This window comes from Triticum aestivum, chromosome 6B (assembly GCF_018294505.1).
Source record: "Triticum aestivum cultivar Chinese Spring chromosome 6B, IWGSC CS RefSeq v2.1, whole genome shotgun sequence".
Lineage (NCBI taxonomy): Eukaryota > Viridiplantae > Streptophyta > Magnoliopsida > Poales > Poaceae > Triticum > Triticum aestivum.
In genome coordinates, this window is record NC_057810.1 from 689,639,174 (window position 1) to 689,658,639 (window position 19,466).

Below are 19,466 nucleotides of genomic sequence, written 5' to 3' on the forward strand. Positions count from 1 at the left end.
AGTACGCCAGCTATGGAGGAAGTATTACCCAAAGTTCAGCATCGAGCACTTCCAGATTATTGACATTGACGTACCGAAGCAGCTCGGCAAGTAAGACAATAAGCATGGCTCTCTTCTCAATATCTTACCATCATTTTGTAGTTTTTAAATTTTTAAGCATGTGCAATCTTTAGTTTTTTAAGACACAGTACTAGTCTGCAATCTGTTTATCATTTTTATGAGTTTCTAATGGATTATCTAGCCAGTTGCAGAGTGGCACAGTTGCACAGAGTGCATTATCTTTATTGGTTTTAATTTTATGTGACAAATTTTCTTTTCTTGCCCATCGCAGTAATGAGTGTGGTTTGTTCGCACTGCTTAACGCCACCGAGTGGAACGGTAGCCAACTGCCCAACTACGAACCCAAGGAAGTACTCAACATCAGGAAGAAGCTGGCATATGATTGGGTCACCAACACGCACAACACCACCCCATGGAGGAAGTTGCTGAGATACGACAAGGACTAGGTCAGTACTCTTTTTCTTTCTCTGCTCCATGGAGGAAGTTGCTGGTTTGCACAATTTTTAAGCAGATTTTGTAGTTGCACACTAGTAGTAATTTCGTTTGCAAGTCAATATCATCACTTTTGTTGATACATTAGGAGCATTGGACATACAATTGTTCAACAACTAAATATTTAACCAGTTGCCAACAAAGGCACAAATAGCAACCTTTTTTACACAGTGCATGAACTAATTCAAGGAGCATAAATTAGATGAAGAGAAATCATAGATGTTGAATGTGTCCACTTGGTCCCAACATTGCTAAAAAAACATCATTCTTTTCCTTTTTTGTCTCAAAGTTAAAAACGATGAAACAGAATCACAGTAGCCTGAGTGGACACACACCAGCAGTGTGATCTGTAGATTAGCACTGGCTGCATTTGTTTTTCTTCTTTGGGTGTAGCTCCAGTGCCGATTTGTACCATCGACTCTTTGCCCTATCCTTTGTAGTAGACCTTGGAGGATCCCTGGGCACAAAATCATCAGAAGCTTGTGCAGGGGATGCAGCCTCCAACGGGGCAGTAGGACCATCACGATCACCTGTGTAATAATCATATAAAAAATTAGTATTTTTTTGTTGTGCAACCAGCACTGATGTTCTCTGCAACCACACAGCCCATGTTGTGCAACTAACTGGTTGTTGTGTGTAAGTTAAGTTGAAAAAAAAACACATGTAGTAGCACGGCCCGTCATGGTACTTGGATTGTAATTGCCTATGGGCAGAACAGGAAAAACTTAGATTTTTAGCTTGATCCTCAAACTAACACAGCGCACGCAATAGGGCAGCATGTTCTGTGCAACTGGGCACTATGATATGTGCAACTGAAGTCACACACCCTAGTTTTGTTGGGAGTTGGGGAAGGTATTTTACCTGGGTGATGAGCCCCCTGAGTCCTGCCTGTAGGTCCATTGGGAGTAGCACGCAGGGCACTGCTAGTTGGGCCAGGCGGGAGAGGAGGTCTATGAGGGTTGGCATCACCTATAGCCAGAACAGGACAAACAAGTTAGTTGTGTTATCTTTGACGCTCGAACTAACACAGTGTGCGCAACTAGGTAGCCTGTTTTCTGTGCAACTAAGCACCATGATGTGTGCAACTGGAGTTACAGACCTAGTTTAATGGGGAGTTGGGGCAAGTAATTACTTGGACGATGAGCCCCCTGAGTGCTGCCTGTAGGGCCATTGGGAGAAGCACGCGAGGGAGGAGGTGGCAGAGGATGCCGTGTACAGCCAGGAGGTGGAGGAGGTCCTTGAGGGTTAACATCACCTATATCCAGAACAGGAAAAACAAGTTAGTTGTGTTATCTTGATGCTTGAACTAAGACAGCATGCGCAACTAGGCAGCCTGTTCTATGCAACTGGCCACAATGATGTGTGCAACTGGGCACAATGATGTGTGCAACTGAAGTTACACACCTAGGTAGATCAGGAGTTGGGGCAGGTAATTACCTGGATAACGAGCCCCTAATTGCTGCTTGGAGGTGGAGGAGGTCCTCGAGGGTTGCCATCATCTGATGGCCCCGTGGCAGCAGTCGGTTTTTTTTCTTGGACTTGTTCAGGTGGCCGATCTCGGTACGTGCTGCGCGCATATGCTTGTATACAATAGCTTGTGCTAGATCAGAACCACTCGCAAACTTTGCTAGTTTCCAAAAACCGTATATCATGTTCCTCTCCCTTATCTGCTTCTTTGATTGAGGAGGCATTTCATCCGGTTGCTCATAACCAGTCCCTGGCGCACTAGGTACAGCAGTAGGTGTCCACCGTCTTAGCAGGTACCTTTCCAGTATGACATCAACTCCAATATGGGTGAACACCTTGAGGATGTGGCAACAGAGGATGCCGTCCTTGTCCATTTTACAGCACTCACACAAATAGGAACCCTCCTCCACCCTTGCCTGCACCAAGTAGTTTCGAGAACCATATTTGGCAACAAATTCCTGGTTCGGTCTGAGCTCAAATATATCTGCACCAACTTGGAATGCATTATAACGTCCAATCAGCTCAAACTCTTCTCTGAACTTGCGGTAAAGGTCCCTAGTATAGGTTTTGTAAGCTTGCTTCTCTATTGGACCACAGCTCAATCTCAAGGTGTTCTGTCCTGTAATCATTGCAGCCTTCCTTGGCAAGGATGTGGTTCTGGATTTTTTTTCATATTGCTTGACGAAGTTCAGCATTGAGTTGTCTGGGTTCACATATCTTTTCAGGACGGCGTTGAACCCCTGACTACGCTGTGTAGACTGTAGGAACGGGAAGAACATGTGTTTGAAGTAGCACGGCACCCAAGTTGACCTGTATTCGTACAACTTCTCAAAGTGCATGTGTGTCATAGCCTCGTACTTCACCATTAACCCAGCCCAATTCTGCTCAAACTTGTCTATAGTGAAGCTGAATTCAACACGCTTGTTGAAATCATCAGAGAGTCCTGGATTCCGGCACAGCAGCCAACCAACTTTTTCCTGAGCCTTTTTCATGATGTGCCATCGACAACAGCGGTGCACTGTGGTTGGAAAGATGCTCTGTATTGACTGCCTCATTGCACCATCCTGATCGGTGATGAAGTTGTCAGGAGGTTTGCCATCCATAGCCTCTAGGAATGCTCCAAAGACCCAATCAAAGCTCGATGCCAACTCCTGCCTCACAAACGTGCAACCCAGCATGAAAGATTGGCCATGTCGGTTTATTCCTATGAAGGGCGCAAACGGCATATTGTACATGTTGGTCATGTAGGTGGTGTCAAACGATATACAATCGTGGTACGCCTCCGCATAAGCTTTTCGAGCTAAGCCATCCACCCAAAATATGTTGACAACTCTGTCCTCTTCATCATATTTCACCTTATAGAAGAAGTCTGGATCGGTTTTTTGTATGTCCTTGAAGTGCACAATTGTCTCAATCAGATCACCCTCCTTTGTGTCATCTCTACGGAAACTTGTACAAAGATTTGTTATTGCCTTTGGTACGAATGGCACCATCATCTCAGATCCATAGAACTCTGCCATTACATGCATCATACGTCCTGCATAATACAAAAACAAACAGTATATCCTTTTTTTAGTTGCACAAATGCACACATCCAGCTGCACAGTAATAGGACATGTGTTGGCACAAAAGATAATCGCAGGAAATGGACACCTAGTTGCACCTTTTTAAAAACACTTTTGCACTTTTTGCATACAGGACATTGTGTAGTTGCACAGTAAAGATATCTAGTTGCACAACAAGCACCAAAAGTGATATACAAACAGCATGGGAAGTTGGACACCAGTTGCACAGTTAAGTCATTTCAGTTGCATAGTAGTACCATAACAGTTGCACACTGGACTGCCTAGAGGAAAACTTAATTCTTTAAGGGATGGATCATGTGCACGAATGCGCACATCCAGCTGCATAGTAATAGGACATGTGTTGGCACAGAAGATAATCGCAGGAAATGGACACCTAGCTGCACCTTTTTAAAAACACTTTTGCACTTTTTGCATATAGAACATTGTGTAGTTGCATAGTAAAGACAATCTAGTTGCACAACAAGCACCAAAAGTGATATACAAACAGCATGGGAAGTTGGACACCAGTTGCACAGTTAAGTCATTTCAGTTGCACAGTAGTACCATAACAGTTGCACACTGGACTGCCTAGAGGAAAACTTAATTCTTTAAGGGATATAGAAAAACACCACACCTGTAGTCAAGTTGCAGTTATACAAGATGCGCAGAAACTCCTTTTCATCAGGTGAGATGCCTTGGTGGGATCTCAAGTATTTGGACAATGAAGGTTTGTTCATGAGCGGATGATTGTGGTCACGAACAAAGTGCGTCACCTCCCATCGCCCATCTATCAGCTTCAACAACATTTTTGCTTTGCACTGAGTCTGCTTTATTGTCTCACGTTTGTGCTTCTTCTTCTTCTTACTAGTACCAGCCTCCTCTTCAACAAATATTGGAGGTTCTTCTTCCATCTCCTCATCACTGTCAACAGATTTTGGATCTGGAATAGGGTCCAGGACAGGAGGAGCCTCAGCTCCTCCATCATCAGCTTTGGGCTTCTTGAACTTGTTGCAGCAAAACTGTTGTTTTATCAATTCATTGGTGCGGGGTGTCCGTCTAGATGTGTTCATCTTGATAGAGAAACCCATCCGTAGTGCGTAGCTGTTGTAGTGATCCTTAGCAATTTGAAGGTTGTCAAACCTCATGCCAACATAGGGTTTCATAGGTTGAGAACCAGCCCCATCCTCTCCTTCTTCTTCTTGCACAGCTCCGTCAACAGCCCCAGCTCCTAGCTCAGTCCTGGTTGGACCAGGAATATTTGCCTCGGTTCCCGTGTCATCTAGAGTATGGCTCTCTGACTGCAAAGACACCACTACAGGGGCACCACGGTCTGATGACTGGCCTGCCACATTGTCATGGCCCATAGGGTTACCATCATGACTTGCATGCGTGTAGTAAACAGATCGACCATTTTCTGTCCATTTTCCTTGTTGTATGTTGGGTTGCTGCTGATCCGTATCACGAGGAAGCTCATTGAGATCAGGAGGCAACTCATTGAGATCAAGCATTTTTTTTCCTTTTTTTGGATGCTACCACACACTCCCTGCACATATTAAAAAAGTAGAAATTGATGTCATCTATTGGTAACCACAGAAAAGAGTGTTTCAAACAACCTAAAAACTTAGTAAACAGGCAGTTGCACACCATTTTGTGACAATATTAGTTCTAAAAGCAACATGACTATAGCATAATCTTTATTATAACAGTTATGAATTTTTTTGTTTGCACAGAGTTGTTGTGTTAGTTGTACAGTTTGCAGTAAATAGCTGGCAAGAGCATGACTTCTTTTTACTACAGAGTTTTCTGACTTTTTCCCTTTGTTTTGTTGCAATGATCTGTAGGTTTTCTGTGTTGGCAAGGAGCTGTTTCAGATTTTTCTGCACATAATTTGATGTTACATTTGAGACGGAAAATCCAGGTGAAAGAAGAAGAATTGGAGGACAGATTATAGTTATGTATTTTCATCGTTGTTATGTTTTTAGTTCCAGTATATTGAACATATTTTTACACTATAGCTTTGTAATAGGTGCGGGACCAGAATATATGTGTGGGACAAGATTATATGCATGAATATGTTAATATGATTTGTGGCTTCATTAGCCATGGACAAAAGTTCTTGTGTTTTTGCTGTCGCACTACGGATTTCTGGTTTCGCTAGAATAGACGTCTCAATTGCCAGCATGCATTTTTTCCACTTGGCCAGCATGCATATTCAGTTGCACATTCAATGTTTTTAGTTGGCTAGAATAGATGTCTCAGTTGGTCAGATTGCATTTATTTCAGTTTTTGGCCAATATGCATGTTTAGTTGGACAGTTAATGTATTCAGTTGGTTAGAATAGATGTCTCAGTTGGCCAGGATACATTTTCTCAGTTTTGGCCAACATGCATGTTTAGTTGGCTAGAAAACATGTTTTTATTTGCACATATACTACAGTTTTGGCTAGCATGCATGCCGAGTACACGTGAGGTACAATGCTTGTTTTAGTTTTGGCTAGCATGCATGCCGAGTTGCCAAAATATAGGTTCAGTTGGTTGGGATGCATGTTCAGTTGCACATTTATGAATTTTTCGTTGCACATATCTATTGGACAGTCAATTTGTTCATTTGCAAACAATAACTACAAGTTGGTAGAATGCATGTTTAGTTTTTTGCTACAATGCTTGTTGAGTTGGCTTTAATCATGTTTTAATTGGCCAGATAACTGGTTTTTAGTTGGCTTGTTTAACACATTCAAGGTGGGAGAAACTTGTTTGGCATGCATCAAGTAGTTTTTGGCTTGTTTAACACATCCAGCAGTAACATCAAGTAGGCTGGTGTGATGTGCCAGATTCACCTCTTTTTTGAAGCAGCTTCTCCATGGATTTGTCCTAGACCCATGAAGAAGGGGGTTTACATATGCCTACATATATGCAGTAGAAGAAAGGGGGGAGTGAAGAGGGGCAGAGGGGGCTTACCTACTTGATGTTACTGCCTGGTATGGCTCTGACCACCCTGCCCTTAGATCTCCTTTTTTGAAGCAGCTCCTTCTTCTACTTTGGGGCTCCCATGGCGGCTGTGTAGGAGGAGGAAGAAGGGCTGGGGGCGATTCTGTTGGATCTCTTTCTGGCGTGCAGAAGAAGAAGATGGCAGCATGGGAGGGGTTGGGGCGAGCGGGCGTGGGGGCGAGCTGGGGACAGTTGGCCACGTGGGGGGGGGGGAGATTCTGTTCGATCGGTCGATTTGGTGGTCGCTCGATTGGTCGGGATGGTGGCCTCTTCCTTTTCTGTTTCACGGGGGACAGGAAATTACCTTTTTCGGCCAGCCGCTCGATCGCGCTAGTGGGCAGCCGGCCGCCCACTAGACGCGTCCTAAGAACATTAGGCCGGGTGGAGCGGTTTCTATGAGATAAGGCGCCATCATCACCCGCATCCGGCGCTTTCGCTCGATCCCTCGCGAGCTGAGCGTGCGTAGGCTACCCCGCTTCCGTTGGATCCACACGCGATGGGCACGCGTAGGCTTGATCCCACCACAGGTCGTCCGCGTGGCCCACTTCGCCTGAATCGAGCGGCCGCCACATCCGCTAGCTTCCGACGGCGCGACGCATCCTCTCAAGTCTCGACCACCCTGATTCGCTCCTGTGTTGAGGAACGGGAGCGCTTGTATGAGTGGGCCTTCCCTTTGTTGGGCCGAGGGAAACCCAATTAATCATAGGGGTCCAAAATAGCTACCGGAGTAGCTGCCCATGCGACTTCAGGCCCAGTTCGCGCTAAACTTCAGATCGACGACCAGGAACGTTTAACAACAGAAATCAAACAGCCAGAAATGCCTAATTCGTGAGAGGGCAGGGATTAGGTGCAGTTTTACTATTCTTAATAAGCAAGGGTGACGCTGGAAAGGAGCCGGCGGCCGGTAGGACGTCCTGGAGACGGGGCGGTCGAGGGCGGCCACCGGCAAGCTGGTTGACGTCTGGGAGATCACGGGAACTGCTCGTGATGAAAATACGCCATGGTGTTTCTAAAACTAGCAAAAGCGGTCAGGGGAAGAAGGCATCTAGGGCTATTATCAAACGAATCATACGTACCCGGTGCGACCGGCCGAAATTTCTCAAGATAAGAAATGTTTCCCCCACAAGAAAAAAAAAGAGATAACAAATGTTTGCTGAACCAAGTCGGACATGAAACAACATCATGAGTTGCAATTCTCAAACCATGCATGGCCAGAATGCAAGTGCCATAAAGATTATAAATAGATGCTTCTCATCTTGTGATTCAGTCTCAATATATCAAGAAGATTTTTGCATCAAGCTGACCAGACCATTTAGACAAAAATGTTTTGCCTGGCCTTTGTTTCTGTCACGGCGGTAATTTTCTCCAGCAAACTTCCTGGATGGTGCCATCAGACAGGCAAACTCGAAGATTTGAAACATGGACACTGCAACAGGGTAAAGAGAAGATGCAACAAAAGGTGTTGCCTCCTGGTTTTAAACCAAGCTCAGGTCCAACTACTCATCCAAAAGAACGCGCAGCAGCTAAAATCCATTTTCATGAGTTTCACCAAACAACAAACACGCAGGCTTCCAGTACAGTACCAAAGGATAGAAAGCTGGAAACTGATTATGGCGGTAACAACTAACAGGGCTGTCGTTACAGACATATTCAGAGAGACATGAGGCTTCAGACCACCATCACAAGCGAGCATGTATCGCATCCCAAGCGGTGTCAGGGGGACGCCTGGTTCTGCGGTAGACCGAGGCAAGGGACGCATAGGCTTCTGGAAACTGAAACCTATACAAAACATGACGATGCAATAAGTTTGGTTTCGAATTCCAAGATCTCAACTGACATAGACGGATAATAGCTTGGCTAGCAGTTTGATGTAGAAGAACTATCATGCAACTTTAGCAACTGTTTTTTCTCTCAATGTGGCATCGACCAAATTTTATTTTTTTACACAAAAGTTTAGCATTGTGACAGCAACATATTACGTATATGATCACTCAGATACATCAGCACTCAAGAGGGTTTCAGACTTCAGACACTAGTGAGACAGGCATGCAATTTGGCCATCAAACACTAGTCATGAAACTGACAACAGGCTAGTAAGAACACTGAAACAAATGAGGCAGTACACTATCACCCCTCAGTTGAAGATTTTTAGAAAATTTAATGTGCCAACTAGAGAAGGGGAGCCTTGGCGCAGTGGTAAAGCTGCTGCCTTGTGACCATGAGGTCATGGGTTCAAGTCCTGGAAACAGCCTCTTACAGAAATGTAGGGAAAGGCTGCGTACTATAGACCCAAAGTGGTCGGACCCTTCCCTGGACCCTGCGCAAGCGGGAGCTACATGCACCAGGTTGCCCTTTTTTTAATGTGCCAACTAGAACAAGAGCAAAGATAAAACTCAATTTCAAGACGAAAATGACTACTATTTCCATCAGTAATTAAACAGTAAAAGAACACAGGATCAAACCCAAATGATTTTTTTGCATGGATGGAACAGATTTAAGACACAACCGATTTATAGGCACAACGGCAGCAGTAACTATTGTATTATCACCAGTAATAACAAAGCAATTAATTTCGGTGAAACCTAACAGTCGTTCTGAACTACGCCAGCACACAATCCAATAATGGACACTGAATATAAATAGATTTCAAAAGGGTCTCATAAACTCGAGTGTTATTTAATTCCAACAGAGGTGATAAAACAAGTAGGAATATCATAGGAAAAAATGAAGAAATGACAAAGGTTACTTACAGTATGAGTGATGCTAATTTGATCACGAAGTATGCCACATGTACTCAAGAACTTCAGAATTTTGTGAACTCCCTCATCGACCTTTCTACATTCAATGTTGACAACCTTAAGGTGGGAGCATACAAATGATTGTTCTATCTTTTCTTCTGCTCCTGTTGCTCTAACGAATTTCTGTGATACAATTTAGTTAGATCAACAGAATATACATAACAGTTCCTTTAACAATACAACAATGTCTTCATATATATATATATATATATATATAGGTTATACCTCAGTGCTACCAAGCTGAAGAGTGAGCACCTCAAGAACTGGAGAGTGTTGGAGAATGCACAGTAGGTCAATAGTCGTAAACCACTCATTGAGTGATAGAGTCTTTAGTTTGTCAAATATGGGGCAGCATTCTAAATCCCATCTATAGATAAACTGCACAAATAGCAAGCAAACAAAATGGAACTTTGAGACTCTAGAAGAAATCATTTCCGGTAGTAGGAACATTGGGTAGATACTTTAATTTCAAACTACCAAATAGCAAAGGAACAAAAAAGAACAGTGAGACTCAAGAAGGCGAAACAATTTAAGTAAGTAGGAAGTTTGGGTAGATACTTTAATTTCAGGCATAAGGAAAGACAGAACTACAGCTCAAGCCCTGGAAATACATTTTATCCAATCAAGCTACAATGTTATAAAAATTATTAATTTAAAACCCATTGGTAGAGATAAAAGTAGCAACCTGTGGTAATGAGAACAAGTATATGCAGGTCTAACAGTGGACAGAGATGTTACAGAGAATCCATGCTTGGCACATAACAAAAAGAGTGAAAAAGGAAGTAAGTGTAAATGTACCAGTTCTAAATAAGCATTGCCTACCAACTCCAAACTCACAGCATTGGACAAACCATGGAGAAGCACACCCTCGTCAACTGGTAAGCACGACAGCTGCAGTCCTCATACTCACAGTTCTGCCGGTTACTATGACAAGAATAAAAAGGGCAACCTGGTGCATGTAGCTCCCGCTTGCGCAGGGTCCAGGGAAGGGTCTGACCACTTTGGGTCTATAGTACGCAGCCTTTCCCTACATTTCTGTAAGAGGCTGTTTCCAGGACTTGAACCCATGACCTCATGGTCACAAGGCAGCAGCTTTACCACTGCGCCTATGACAAGAATCATAGCAACTATTGTGAAGCCAAACATAAGCTGTTTCTAGAGATGGCATGTATTCAAGGGAAGGGGTCAAGCCATCAAAATTATCAAGTTGCAGTGAGATAAGACCCGGGGTAAATATCCGAATGTGAAACTTCGTAGGGAAGGAACAGAAGTCGGTAATGCAGAGACGCTTTAGCGATTTGGAAGATATCCTGCGTGCATCAATGTAGCAATCTTGCATCTCTAGTTCCTCCAATACCGAGCAGCGCGAGAAATTCAGAGTGGAGCGTTTTAGGTCAACCCGTTTAAGGTGTAGGATCTTCAAGTGCTGGGAGATGAGAGGCACATCGAGTACTAGTGGGTCATACTCGACGTCATTATCATCATCTTCTTCAGTAGCAACACTGAGCAGGAGCTCCTTAACTTGGCACTTTAGAGCGTACTGGATCAACAGCATGGTGTTTGTGTATGTGCGCTCATCATCATCATCATCAAGACAGCCAACGATCTTGCACTTGTCGAGAGGTGAGTCCCCGCGGAGGTGGATGAAGAGGTTCACCAGCTGTTTGAAACGTTCGGAGCTCGGGAAACTCGACTGGTCAAAGATGAGTGGCAGGCTGGTGGTGCGCCTCCAATGGTCACGCCACCCGGTGTCGAGCACGCAAGTCTGCAGGGCATCAGCCGCAGGCAGAAAGGACAGCACGTGCCGAAGGAGGTCGTCAGGGAGGTCACCGAATTGACCCTTGCCGCTCGCCGCTGTCTTGCTGAGCATTCCGTCGAACAGGTGACGCGCCCTGCTGGAGCGGAAGAAAGAAGGAATCAGCAGAAGAAAAATGGGGAATGCAGAATCACCAGATCGGGGAATCCAACAGGCAGCACCACCTGAGCTCGACCCGTGAATCCGAGAGCAGGCGGGCACCGACGTCTCCAAGCTCGTCGAGGGGAGCTCCCGCGGCCAAGCCCTGCCCCGATTTCTTCCGGAGCCGCCGGAGCTCGCCCCGTCCGTGAGCGAGAGGTGGGCGGCGCGAGCAGACGAGCAGTTCGAGCGCGGAGCAGGTGGGGCGGGATTCAACAATGAGGAGGAGCGCCGCCGCGGGTGGATACTGGAAAGTGAAAATGGCCGCGGCGTTGTGGTGACGGACACAGAATCCTATTTTGTCTAGGCAGGCCCGGTCTAGCGAGCGGCCGGCTGCTGGCTACACTTTGCGAGCGAACGGCCTAAAATTGCAAGTTTTGGTCCCTTGATAATCTATAAATAGCAATTATCTAGTGTGTGTTTTTTTTTGTCACTTAGTGAATATTTTTGTTAGTATTAAATGTGTACAGCAAATGCGTACAGACTAGTACTCCCTCCGTTTCAGTTTACAAGTCATGCGCGTATACCTAGGTTGTCAATTTTATCACCCTAATATAAACTATATAACGCAAAAATTATCCCTTTTGAAAATAGACAATCTGAAGTTTATATTAATATACTTTTTATAATATATGACTTGTATTAGGTTGGTCAAATTGATGACCTAGGGGTACGCGCACGCCCTGTAAACTGAGAGAGAGGGAGTATGTGAAACACATTTATTCTCGCCTCTTAAATCTTTAAAAAGTCATATCTTTTAAACCACAGGTTGGAATTCAGATCCGTTTTCACATTTGGATTAATCGCAACGAGATCTTCGAAACTAGATCCCGCATGAGTATGTTTTGACGAATTTTTTATGCCAATTTTGGTGCTATATGGTGCAAGTAAAGTACTGCACTGTGCAACTAGACTATATTGCCGCGCCAATCGAGTATATGTGTGTAACTAGTCCTGCCGACTAAATACCAATACGTGTGCAACTAGTGTCCTGTCAACTAAACATCAATGTGTGTGCAACTAGACTATATTACAAGCCAACTAAGCATATGTGTGTGCAACTAGTCTTTCTGCCAACTAAACATCAATGTGTGTGCAACTAGACTATGTTACAAGCCAACTAAACATCAATGCATGTGCAACTAGACTACATTACAAGCTATGACAATTCATATGCGACTCTGCGGACCAGATTGTGCAACTCTGTGGCCATGCATGTGCCAACTAGGACTACTATGTGTGCAACTACAACTACTGTGGATGCAGCTCTAAAAAACTGGGTTTGAAAAAATTGCACCATACATTACTAAAGTTGCACAGTGCAGTACTGAAGTTGCACAATATAGCGCCAAAGTTGGCATCAAAAAAATTCGTCGAAACATACTCATGGGGGATCTAGTTTCAAAGATCTCGTCGCAAAGAATCCAACGATAAAAACGAAACTGAATTCCGACGTGTGGTTTAAAAGATATGGCTTTAAAAGAATTTGAAATCCCAAAATAAAAGTACGTGAATCTGTTTTCTTTAACTCATGAGACTAGTGTGAACACATTTAATGCCAGCACCCACATGCGCTACGAGACAAAAAATACACATGCATGTGTGTGACAGACGTGGCCGCTCGCGAGCGCCAGATAGTGCGCGTGCACTTTCTAGTATTTAGGTTTTGTCTAAGAGCATCTCCAGCCGTTGGCCCACCAGGAGGGGCTAAAAATCGCCCCTGGGGCGCACCGGCGCTAACCCGCGCGCTGGGGGCGTGATGCCCCCCAGTCGCTGCTCCCCGCCGCCCGCCCTCGCAGTTCTACATGCCGAGTAGGCTATAGAACCGCGTGTAGTCGTCGCCGTCGTCATCGTCGTCATCGTCGCCTCCTCCGCCGCCGTCGTCCCTGCTGCATCCCTCCCCCGGTTGGCGCGGCGGGTTGGACGGTTCGGGGGCGGCCTCCTCGTCGTCGCTGTCGAGGATGAAGACGTCGTGCTCGTCCTCGCGCCCGCGCTTGCGGGCTTCGATATCCTCCAGGGCCCGGCGCTGCCGGACCATCTCGTCGCGGAGGTAGTCGTTCCGCGCCCACTGCAGGGCGTCCTCGTCAGAGAAGCCACGCCGGGCTATCTCCTCGTACTTCGAGGGGAGGCTGGGCTCCGGCTTGGGCTCGACGAGGACGAAGCGGCCGGATGGGGGGTTGGAGTCGCTGATGCGGACGCGGGAGGAGCTGCGGGTGCGCGCGCTGACCGGCGTGTCCTGGGGCTCCGGCTTGACAGGGCGGAGGCAGGGAGAGCCCGACGAGCGGCCGGACGAGGAGGAGGACGCGTCGGGCCGCTCCATGCGCCTCGGCGTCCAGGAGCTCCCACGGTGGCGTGAGAAGGTCGGGGGAGCGGGGTACTCGAGGCGCGGCATGTTGCCGCCCTCGATGTACTCGAGGACGGCCTCCAACGTGCGGTCGGGTACGCCCCACCACCGGCGCTGGCCCTCGGAGTTGAGCCTGCCGGAGGGCACGACGCCGTTCGTCGCCTCGAGCTGCTCGGCGTGTCGGCGGAGGAAGTAGGGCTCCCAGAGCGGGCTGTCGGGGGTGTACCGCGGGCCTTCCCTCGCCGCCCGTGGCAGGGACGCGCGGATGCGTGCGATCTCCGCACGCCGCGCCACCCCGGTGGGCGGTGGTGGCACGGGCACGCCGGCGGCGCTGATCCTCCATGACCCGGGCACCCACATGTCCGGCGGGGCCGGGTACTCGGCCTCGATGGCGGCGGCCGAAACCATTCGCCGCCGCGCCGTCGCCTGGGAAGCGCTCGGCCATCCTTCTGAGCTGGAGAGGGCGAGAGGAGGAAAAGGGAGAAGTGGGCGCGTTGGCGGTGTAGTGTGCGTGCGTATCTCCGGCGCGCTGGTCCTCGGCTTATATAGGCGGAAGCGCCGCGCGGTAGGCTGGCTGGCGCGTTACGCGTGGCGGGAGACGTGGCGGCCGAGGGGACGCGCGTCGCCCGGACTTCATTGCGCCGCCCGTGAGGCATCAATGGAGGCTGACCGGCGCGGCAGCGCGCGCAGCTTTGGCATTGATTCGCCGCGGGAAACAAGGCGATGAGGACGACGAAACGGCGAGAGGGGAGCCGAGTCGCTGACGCGGCTGGCCCACGGCGCTTTAGCGCCATAAAAGATTCTCCCGGCGCCCCCAAGCGACCCCCAGCGCGCCGGGTTTGGGTTGGGTCCGCCGGCGCCAATTTCGCCCCGAGCCGGCGAAAAATGGGCCCCTGGGGACGCGACTGGGCCGATTTTTTGGCGTCGGCGGCCGAAAAATCGTCTGGGGGCCTTGTTGGGGGCGCGGCTGGAGATGCTCTAATGCGTTTGGTTGCTCGAGCCGATTTCGGCGTGTTTACATAAGACTGAGGAAAATAGCCTATAAATTAGGGATTGCATACTGTTTGGTTACCCGTATATATAGGTTAGCTGTATGAGGCAACAAATTTTGACCCGTTGTTTGGTTGGCCACATAGCATTAGGCACACATATGACATGTTGTTTGTGTTGTCATCACTTCTCATTAGTGATGACCTTACCACACACAATCTTAACAATTTCACTCATAGCTACGAAACAAATTATGGTTCGTTCTAACTACTATCAAATGAAAATACACATTATTAAGAGCGAAATGGCTAAATGGGGAAAGTTCATCATCCCTCCTCTTCCTCTTACCTCTTCCGCTGTTGTTGTTATTCCTCTTCGTCTTCCTCTTCTGCTGTTGCTCTTACTCTTCTTCTTCTTTAGATTCTTGTCTGACCTCTGTTATCCCACATTGCGTGTGCCCACTCCAGCCTTTTGTTCTTCCAGGCTTCGTTGTCAAATGACTCAACACCATTGCCACCGAGGTCAAGATCGTTAGGCGTCACCTCTCCTTCCTTGGGCACAAGTTCATCAACACCTCATTGGAGGATCCAGTTATGCAGAATGCAACATGCAAGAACAAGCTTGACCGGGTAGGGTAAGGGTGGAATGGCTTCTGATCCAGGATTTTAAACCTATTCTTCAGAGCTTCAAATGCCGTCTCAACTGTTACTCTAAGGCTGGAGTGTCTGAGATAGAACAGTTCCTAAGGAGTCCTAGGATAGTTCCTACCAGAGACCTCGTTCAGATGGTACCTAGTTTTCCTGAAGGGTGAAAGAACACCTGGCCGACATGCATAGCCAGCATCTCCTAGGTAGAACTTGCCATCAGGACGACAGATGTTTTCACTGAGTATGTTAGCATCATGTGCTGACCCTTCCCAGTCAGCCAGCACATAGGTGAACTTCAGATCGAAGTCAACAACAGCAAGCACATTCTGACATGTGTAGTGCTTCCTCCCCCTGAATGTTGCAGCTTGTGACCTCGGCACTCTAGCAGTGACATGAGTATCATCTATTGCCCCAATGCAATCCTGAAACAGCAATACAATATTGTGTTAGTGCTCACCTTGAACTATCCAAGCATATCAAGCAATGAACTACATACGCAGTGCTCACCTTGAAGTATGGATACCATCTTGAGCTTGTGCGAATCTTGGTAGGAGTCTGACCAGTTGGTGACTTGATCATCTCTCCTCTGAGCTCCCCAACAGCGTACGACACTTGCTTAAAGTACCTTGAGATGGTCTCCATTGACCTCCTGAACGTGTTGTGGATAACCCTAAACCTATGGTTAAGGCCAACAATATGAAGGAACATGACGACTTGCTCTTTCACACTGGCGGATGCTATCTTCTAGCAGCCCCCTGGTCCTAAAGGTCTGAACAAGTCTGGCAAATGGTGCCTTTCATTCTAAGCATCCACAGATCATGTGTGTCGTTGCAGTTGGATATGTAGTTCAGATTAGCGATCATCTCCTGCTCCCGCATAAGCAGTCGAGCATATCTGATGAGAGGCCTCTCAGCACGACGAACAACTCGCTTGTGCATGAACATGACCCATGCCTGAATCACAGCTATCATTGCTCCTTCCTGAAGTACCAGCCGCATCCGTGCATCCATAACCTAGTCTACATCGAGGGTGCGTTGAGCAACGGGGAAATCGATCCTACACCTTGCCTAACGGCCTAACAACGCACTTAACATAGGGGAGAGGCGGTGTTGCTTACCGGTATCGGAGACGAGGACGATGAAGTGGGGGGGGGGGGCATGGCTGAGTAAAGGACAATCAGATGGTGGCCAAATGGAAGGGCAACATCAGCTCTTACTGTCGGATCTGCCGCCGCCGCCGCTTGCACAGATCTGAGTCGCTGTCGCCAGTGGTGGTGAGGCTAGAGGAAGTGGTTGTCCTAGATGCAGCGGTGACCGAATAAATGGGCGGGGGTGAGCCTAGATTTAGCATCGTGCCACCGCACCCGATTTCCATCTCCTGGCACCCCCACTCGCTTTTGCCTTGCCCCCCCCCCCCGGTGTGCGAGCCAGGCTGAAGGCTGCTTTAAGCTTCGTGCGGATGCGAGCAAGGCCATTGCATTCACAACCAAACGCACATCTCGTGGTCCAAGCGGGCCTGGTTGCGATTTTGTGGGCAACCAAACGCATCCTTAGACTCGCGTCTTACTTACGCCAACTGGTGCCTTTCTCTAAGAGTGTTTTCATCCAATCCAAAAGCATAAAAGGCCACTATGGAATATACATGAGGTAATATCACCACAGGTCATAGAAGTTGTGTTGGATGTTCAGTTTGGTGATAGAACTTTAAAAATATGGATTTGTGGTCATTTAACTTGCATTCTCGTGCAAATACGGTCACTTTATTCGTATCTGGACGTATCCTGCGGTTACTTGGCAAGCCAACATGGCTATGGTCCACTGTCATTGACCGGAACCATTTGTGCAGAAACACCCCACGTTTGTATTTAATTGCACAGAAGCCCCCTTATCAGCACATGTGGGTCCTGCTTGACAGTGAAATGAGAACTAAAAATGTGCCGTGCACGTCACGCTTGACATAGAATTGAGAAACAAAATGGCAGCTTGGGGCTCGAACTCGCGATGCCATGCAAGCACATGGCCTGTGCCAACCACTACACCAAGCACGTCTTTAAAAAGAATTAACTTACCTCTCAGAAAAAAGAATTAACTTATTTTTCTATATAGTCAAAGCAAAGTTTAGATGGTCACCTACTTGATGCGCAGTACTAACGACTGGAACGTGCCCAAGCTTTGTTCTTTTCTAGTTTCAATTTATATATTTTAACGCAAAAAATTGAATTTTAAACCCATTTGAACAAATTCTGGTGAAAAATATCCGCTCATCCTCGAGTTGTCGTCGTTGCCAACATATAAAATTCTATGTTTCTCCTTAGACACATGAATAAGTACGAATTTCTAAATGGCAAAAAAATCGCTCACCCTCGAAATGGTTAAAAGTTCTTTCAGGCAAATCATCTATTTTTTGTTTGAATTGAAATAATTTAAAATTGAAAAGTCTAGATAAAATAAAACATAGCGCTTAATGAATATATCATTTTTATCCTGATGTTAGTCCATTAAATACTAGCAACTGGCCCAGGTTTGAATCTTGTGTAGGTTATATTTTTGGCAAAAAAAAAACACATTCGGTACAAAAATAATCAAAATGTTTGTGCCTCATGATTTGAATTCTAGACCTAGAGGTGTGAAGGAAACTAATCTACCGCAGCAGTACAAAATTGAATTTTATCTTTAAGTGATCCAAGTCCATTTTGACACAGGAGTTCAAATCAACCATAAAATATTTGAGCGGAAATTTAAAAAAGTTGTGCACCCTCTAAATTCGTTTAGATAACTTGATATTAGAGCAAGCTTATTGTTAACATCATCGTTGTCTTTGTATATGCTTGAAATTATTGTTGTCCAGGCTGAAAAAATGCCGACCACCCCGTCGAACCCTAACCCGCCCCTAGGCTGAAAGAATGAATTTATTTGTCGGGTTAAACAATATAACAACAGATGCATCTCATTACTAGACAGCAAAGGACCAACGGTGTGGTGTTTAGCACGTGAGACCGTAGTGAAGAGGTTGATTAATTTTTAAATCTTCAAATCTTTCTCCTGTCCACTGGCAGGTGGGTCACACATAGACATACTTAATTACCTATATTTATTAGCATGTGCGAATGAATTACACAGACATAATTATCAAAAAGAGGGTGTTTCTGTAAAAGGACATCACACATGTCACACTAACACATCCGCCCCCAAGAGTCACTGAGAGTTGGCTCATGCATGTGTGGCGCCGCCGCACGCAAGCAGCGGATACGCCCACGTACACGTTTGTGACCGTATTTGCACCAGAACACAAGTTGGGTAACCAGAAATCCGTATTTTTAAAGTTCTAGCACCAAACTGAACATACAGAGCAAGTTCTATGACTCCCGGTGATATTACCTCAATATACATTTTACATCTATACAAGGCCACCAACAGTAATCGAGGCAAAATTAATGATATTTCCTCGTACTAGCAACATGTTTAATACTTGCATGCGAGTAGTCATAATAACAGACAGTTGTTTCTTCCACTCAGTTTCCTTGCATGCATGTGGCGTATGAATGATTCCAGTAAACGAAAAGAAAAGCTGACTTGCAAAGCAGGCATTAAATTTTACATTGATACATGTAATCTAAGTTTGTAGCTTTGTATATAAAAATGAAGGGAGTAACTTTTTTGTTTGTTAAGAATGCCGTCTCTAACCCGCAGAAACACAAGGAGCCTTTTAACTCGGTGTCTTGGATTTATTGACTGGGAGTTGGTTTGGCATCTGGTGGTGTGGTATCATTTGTCTACTCTGGGCTACTACTTCCTCCTAGGTCATGGCTAACGGGGAATTGGGCCCGAGATTCTTTCACCGGCGAGGCATCAGACAAGGCGACCCTCTCTCCCCGAAGCTCTTCAAGATAGCAATGCTCCCTCCACTAGTTGTTCAACAAAGCTTGCTCGGTTGGCACACTTGCCCCAATTCAGCTGCCAACTTCACTTATGCAATAAGTTACGGGCATATCTTGTGGTTGAAACATCACTTTTGCTAGACTTGTTGGGGACATTTCAACATGATATCCCAAATTCCACATGCCATGCATCCCAATTTAAATGTGATGACATGATAATACAAGCTGATGCAGTGTAGATTTTATTTATAGATAAATGAATTTGCGGAAACAGACCACTGCATT

General features: G+C 46.4%; 2 protein-coding genes across 3 annotated transcripts; both read right to left on the minus strand.

Moving 5' to 3' along the window:
• Positions 1–730: 730 nt before the first annotated feature.
• LOC123134901 (protein FAR1-RELATED SEQUENCE 5-like) lies at positions 731–5,109 on the minus strand. Of its 2 annotated transcripts, none has more exons than XM_044554051.1 (5): positions 4,219–5,109; positions 1,990–3,556; positions 1,685–1,807; positions 1,414–1,521; positions 731–1,082 (listed from the first exon to the last, which is right to left on the minus strand). In XM_044554051.1, the coding sequence occupies exons 1-3, from the start codon at positions 5,090–5,092 to the stop codon at positions 1,804–1,806; spliced, it is 2,445 nt and encodes an 814-aa protein (XP_044409986.1). In that variant the 5' UTR covers positions 5,093–5,109; the 3' UTR covers positions 731–1,082; positions 1,414–1,521; positions 1,685–1,803. The 2 variants fall into 2 exon arrangements, with proteins under 2 accessions (XP_044409986.1, XP_044409987.1); XM_044554052.1 differs by having other exon boundaries at positions 1,652–1,807.
• A 2,685-nt stretch (positions 5,110–7,794) lies between these two features.
• Positions 7,795–15,946, minus strand: LOC123139636 (uncharacterized). The gene is made up of 7 exons (XM_044559380.1): positions 15,812–15,946; positions 15,433–15,726; positions 11,350–11,663; positions 10,727–11,264; positions 9,595–9,747; positions 9,322–9,492; positions 7,795–8,350 (listed from the first exon to the last, which is right to left on the minus strand). The coding sequence occupies exons 1-7, from the start codon at positions 15,944–15,946 to the stop codon at positions 8,285–8,287; spliced, it is 1,671 nt and encodes a 556-aa protein (XP_044415315.1). The 3' UTR covers positions 7,795–8,284.
• Between the last annotated feature and the right edge of the window lie 3,520 nt (positions 15,947–19,466).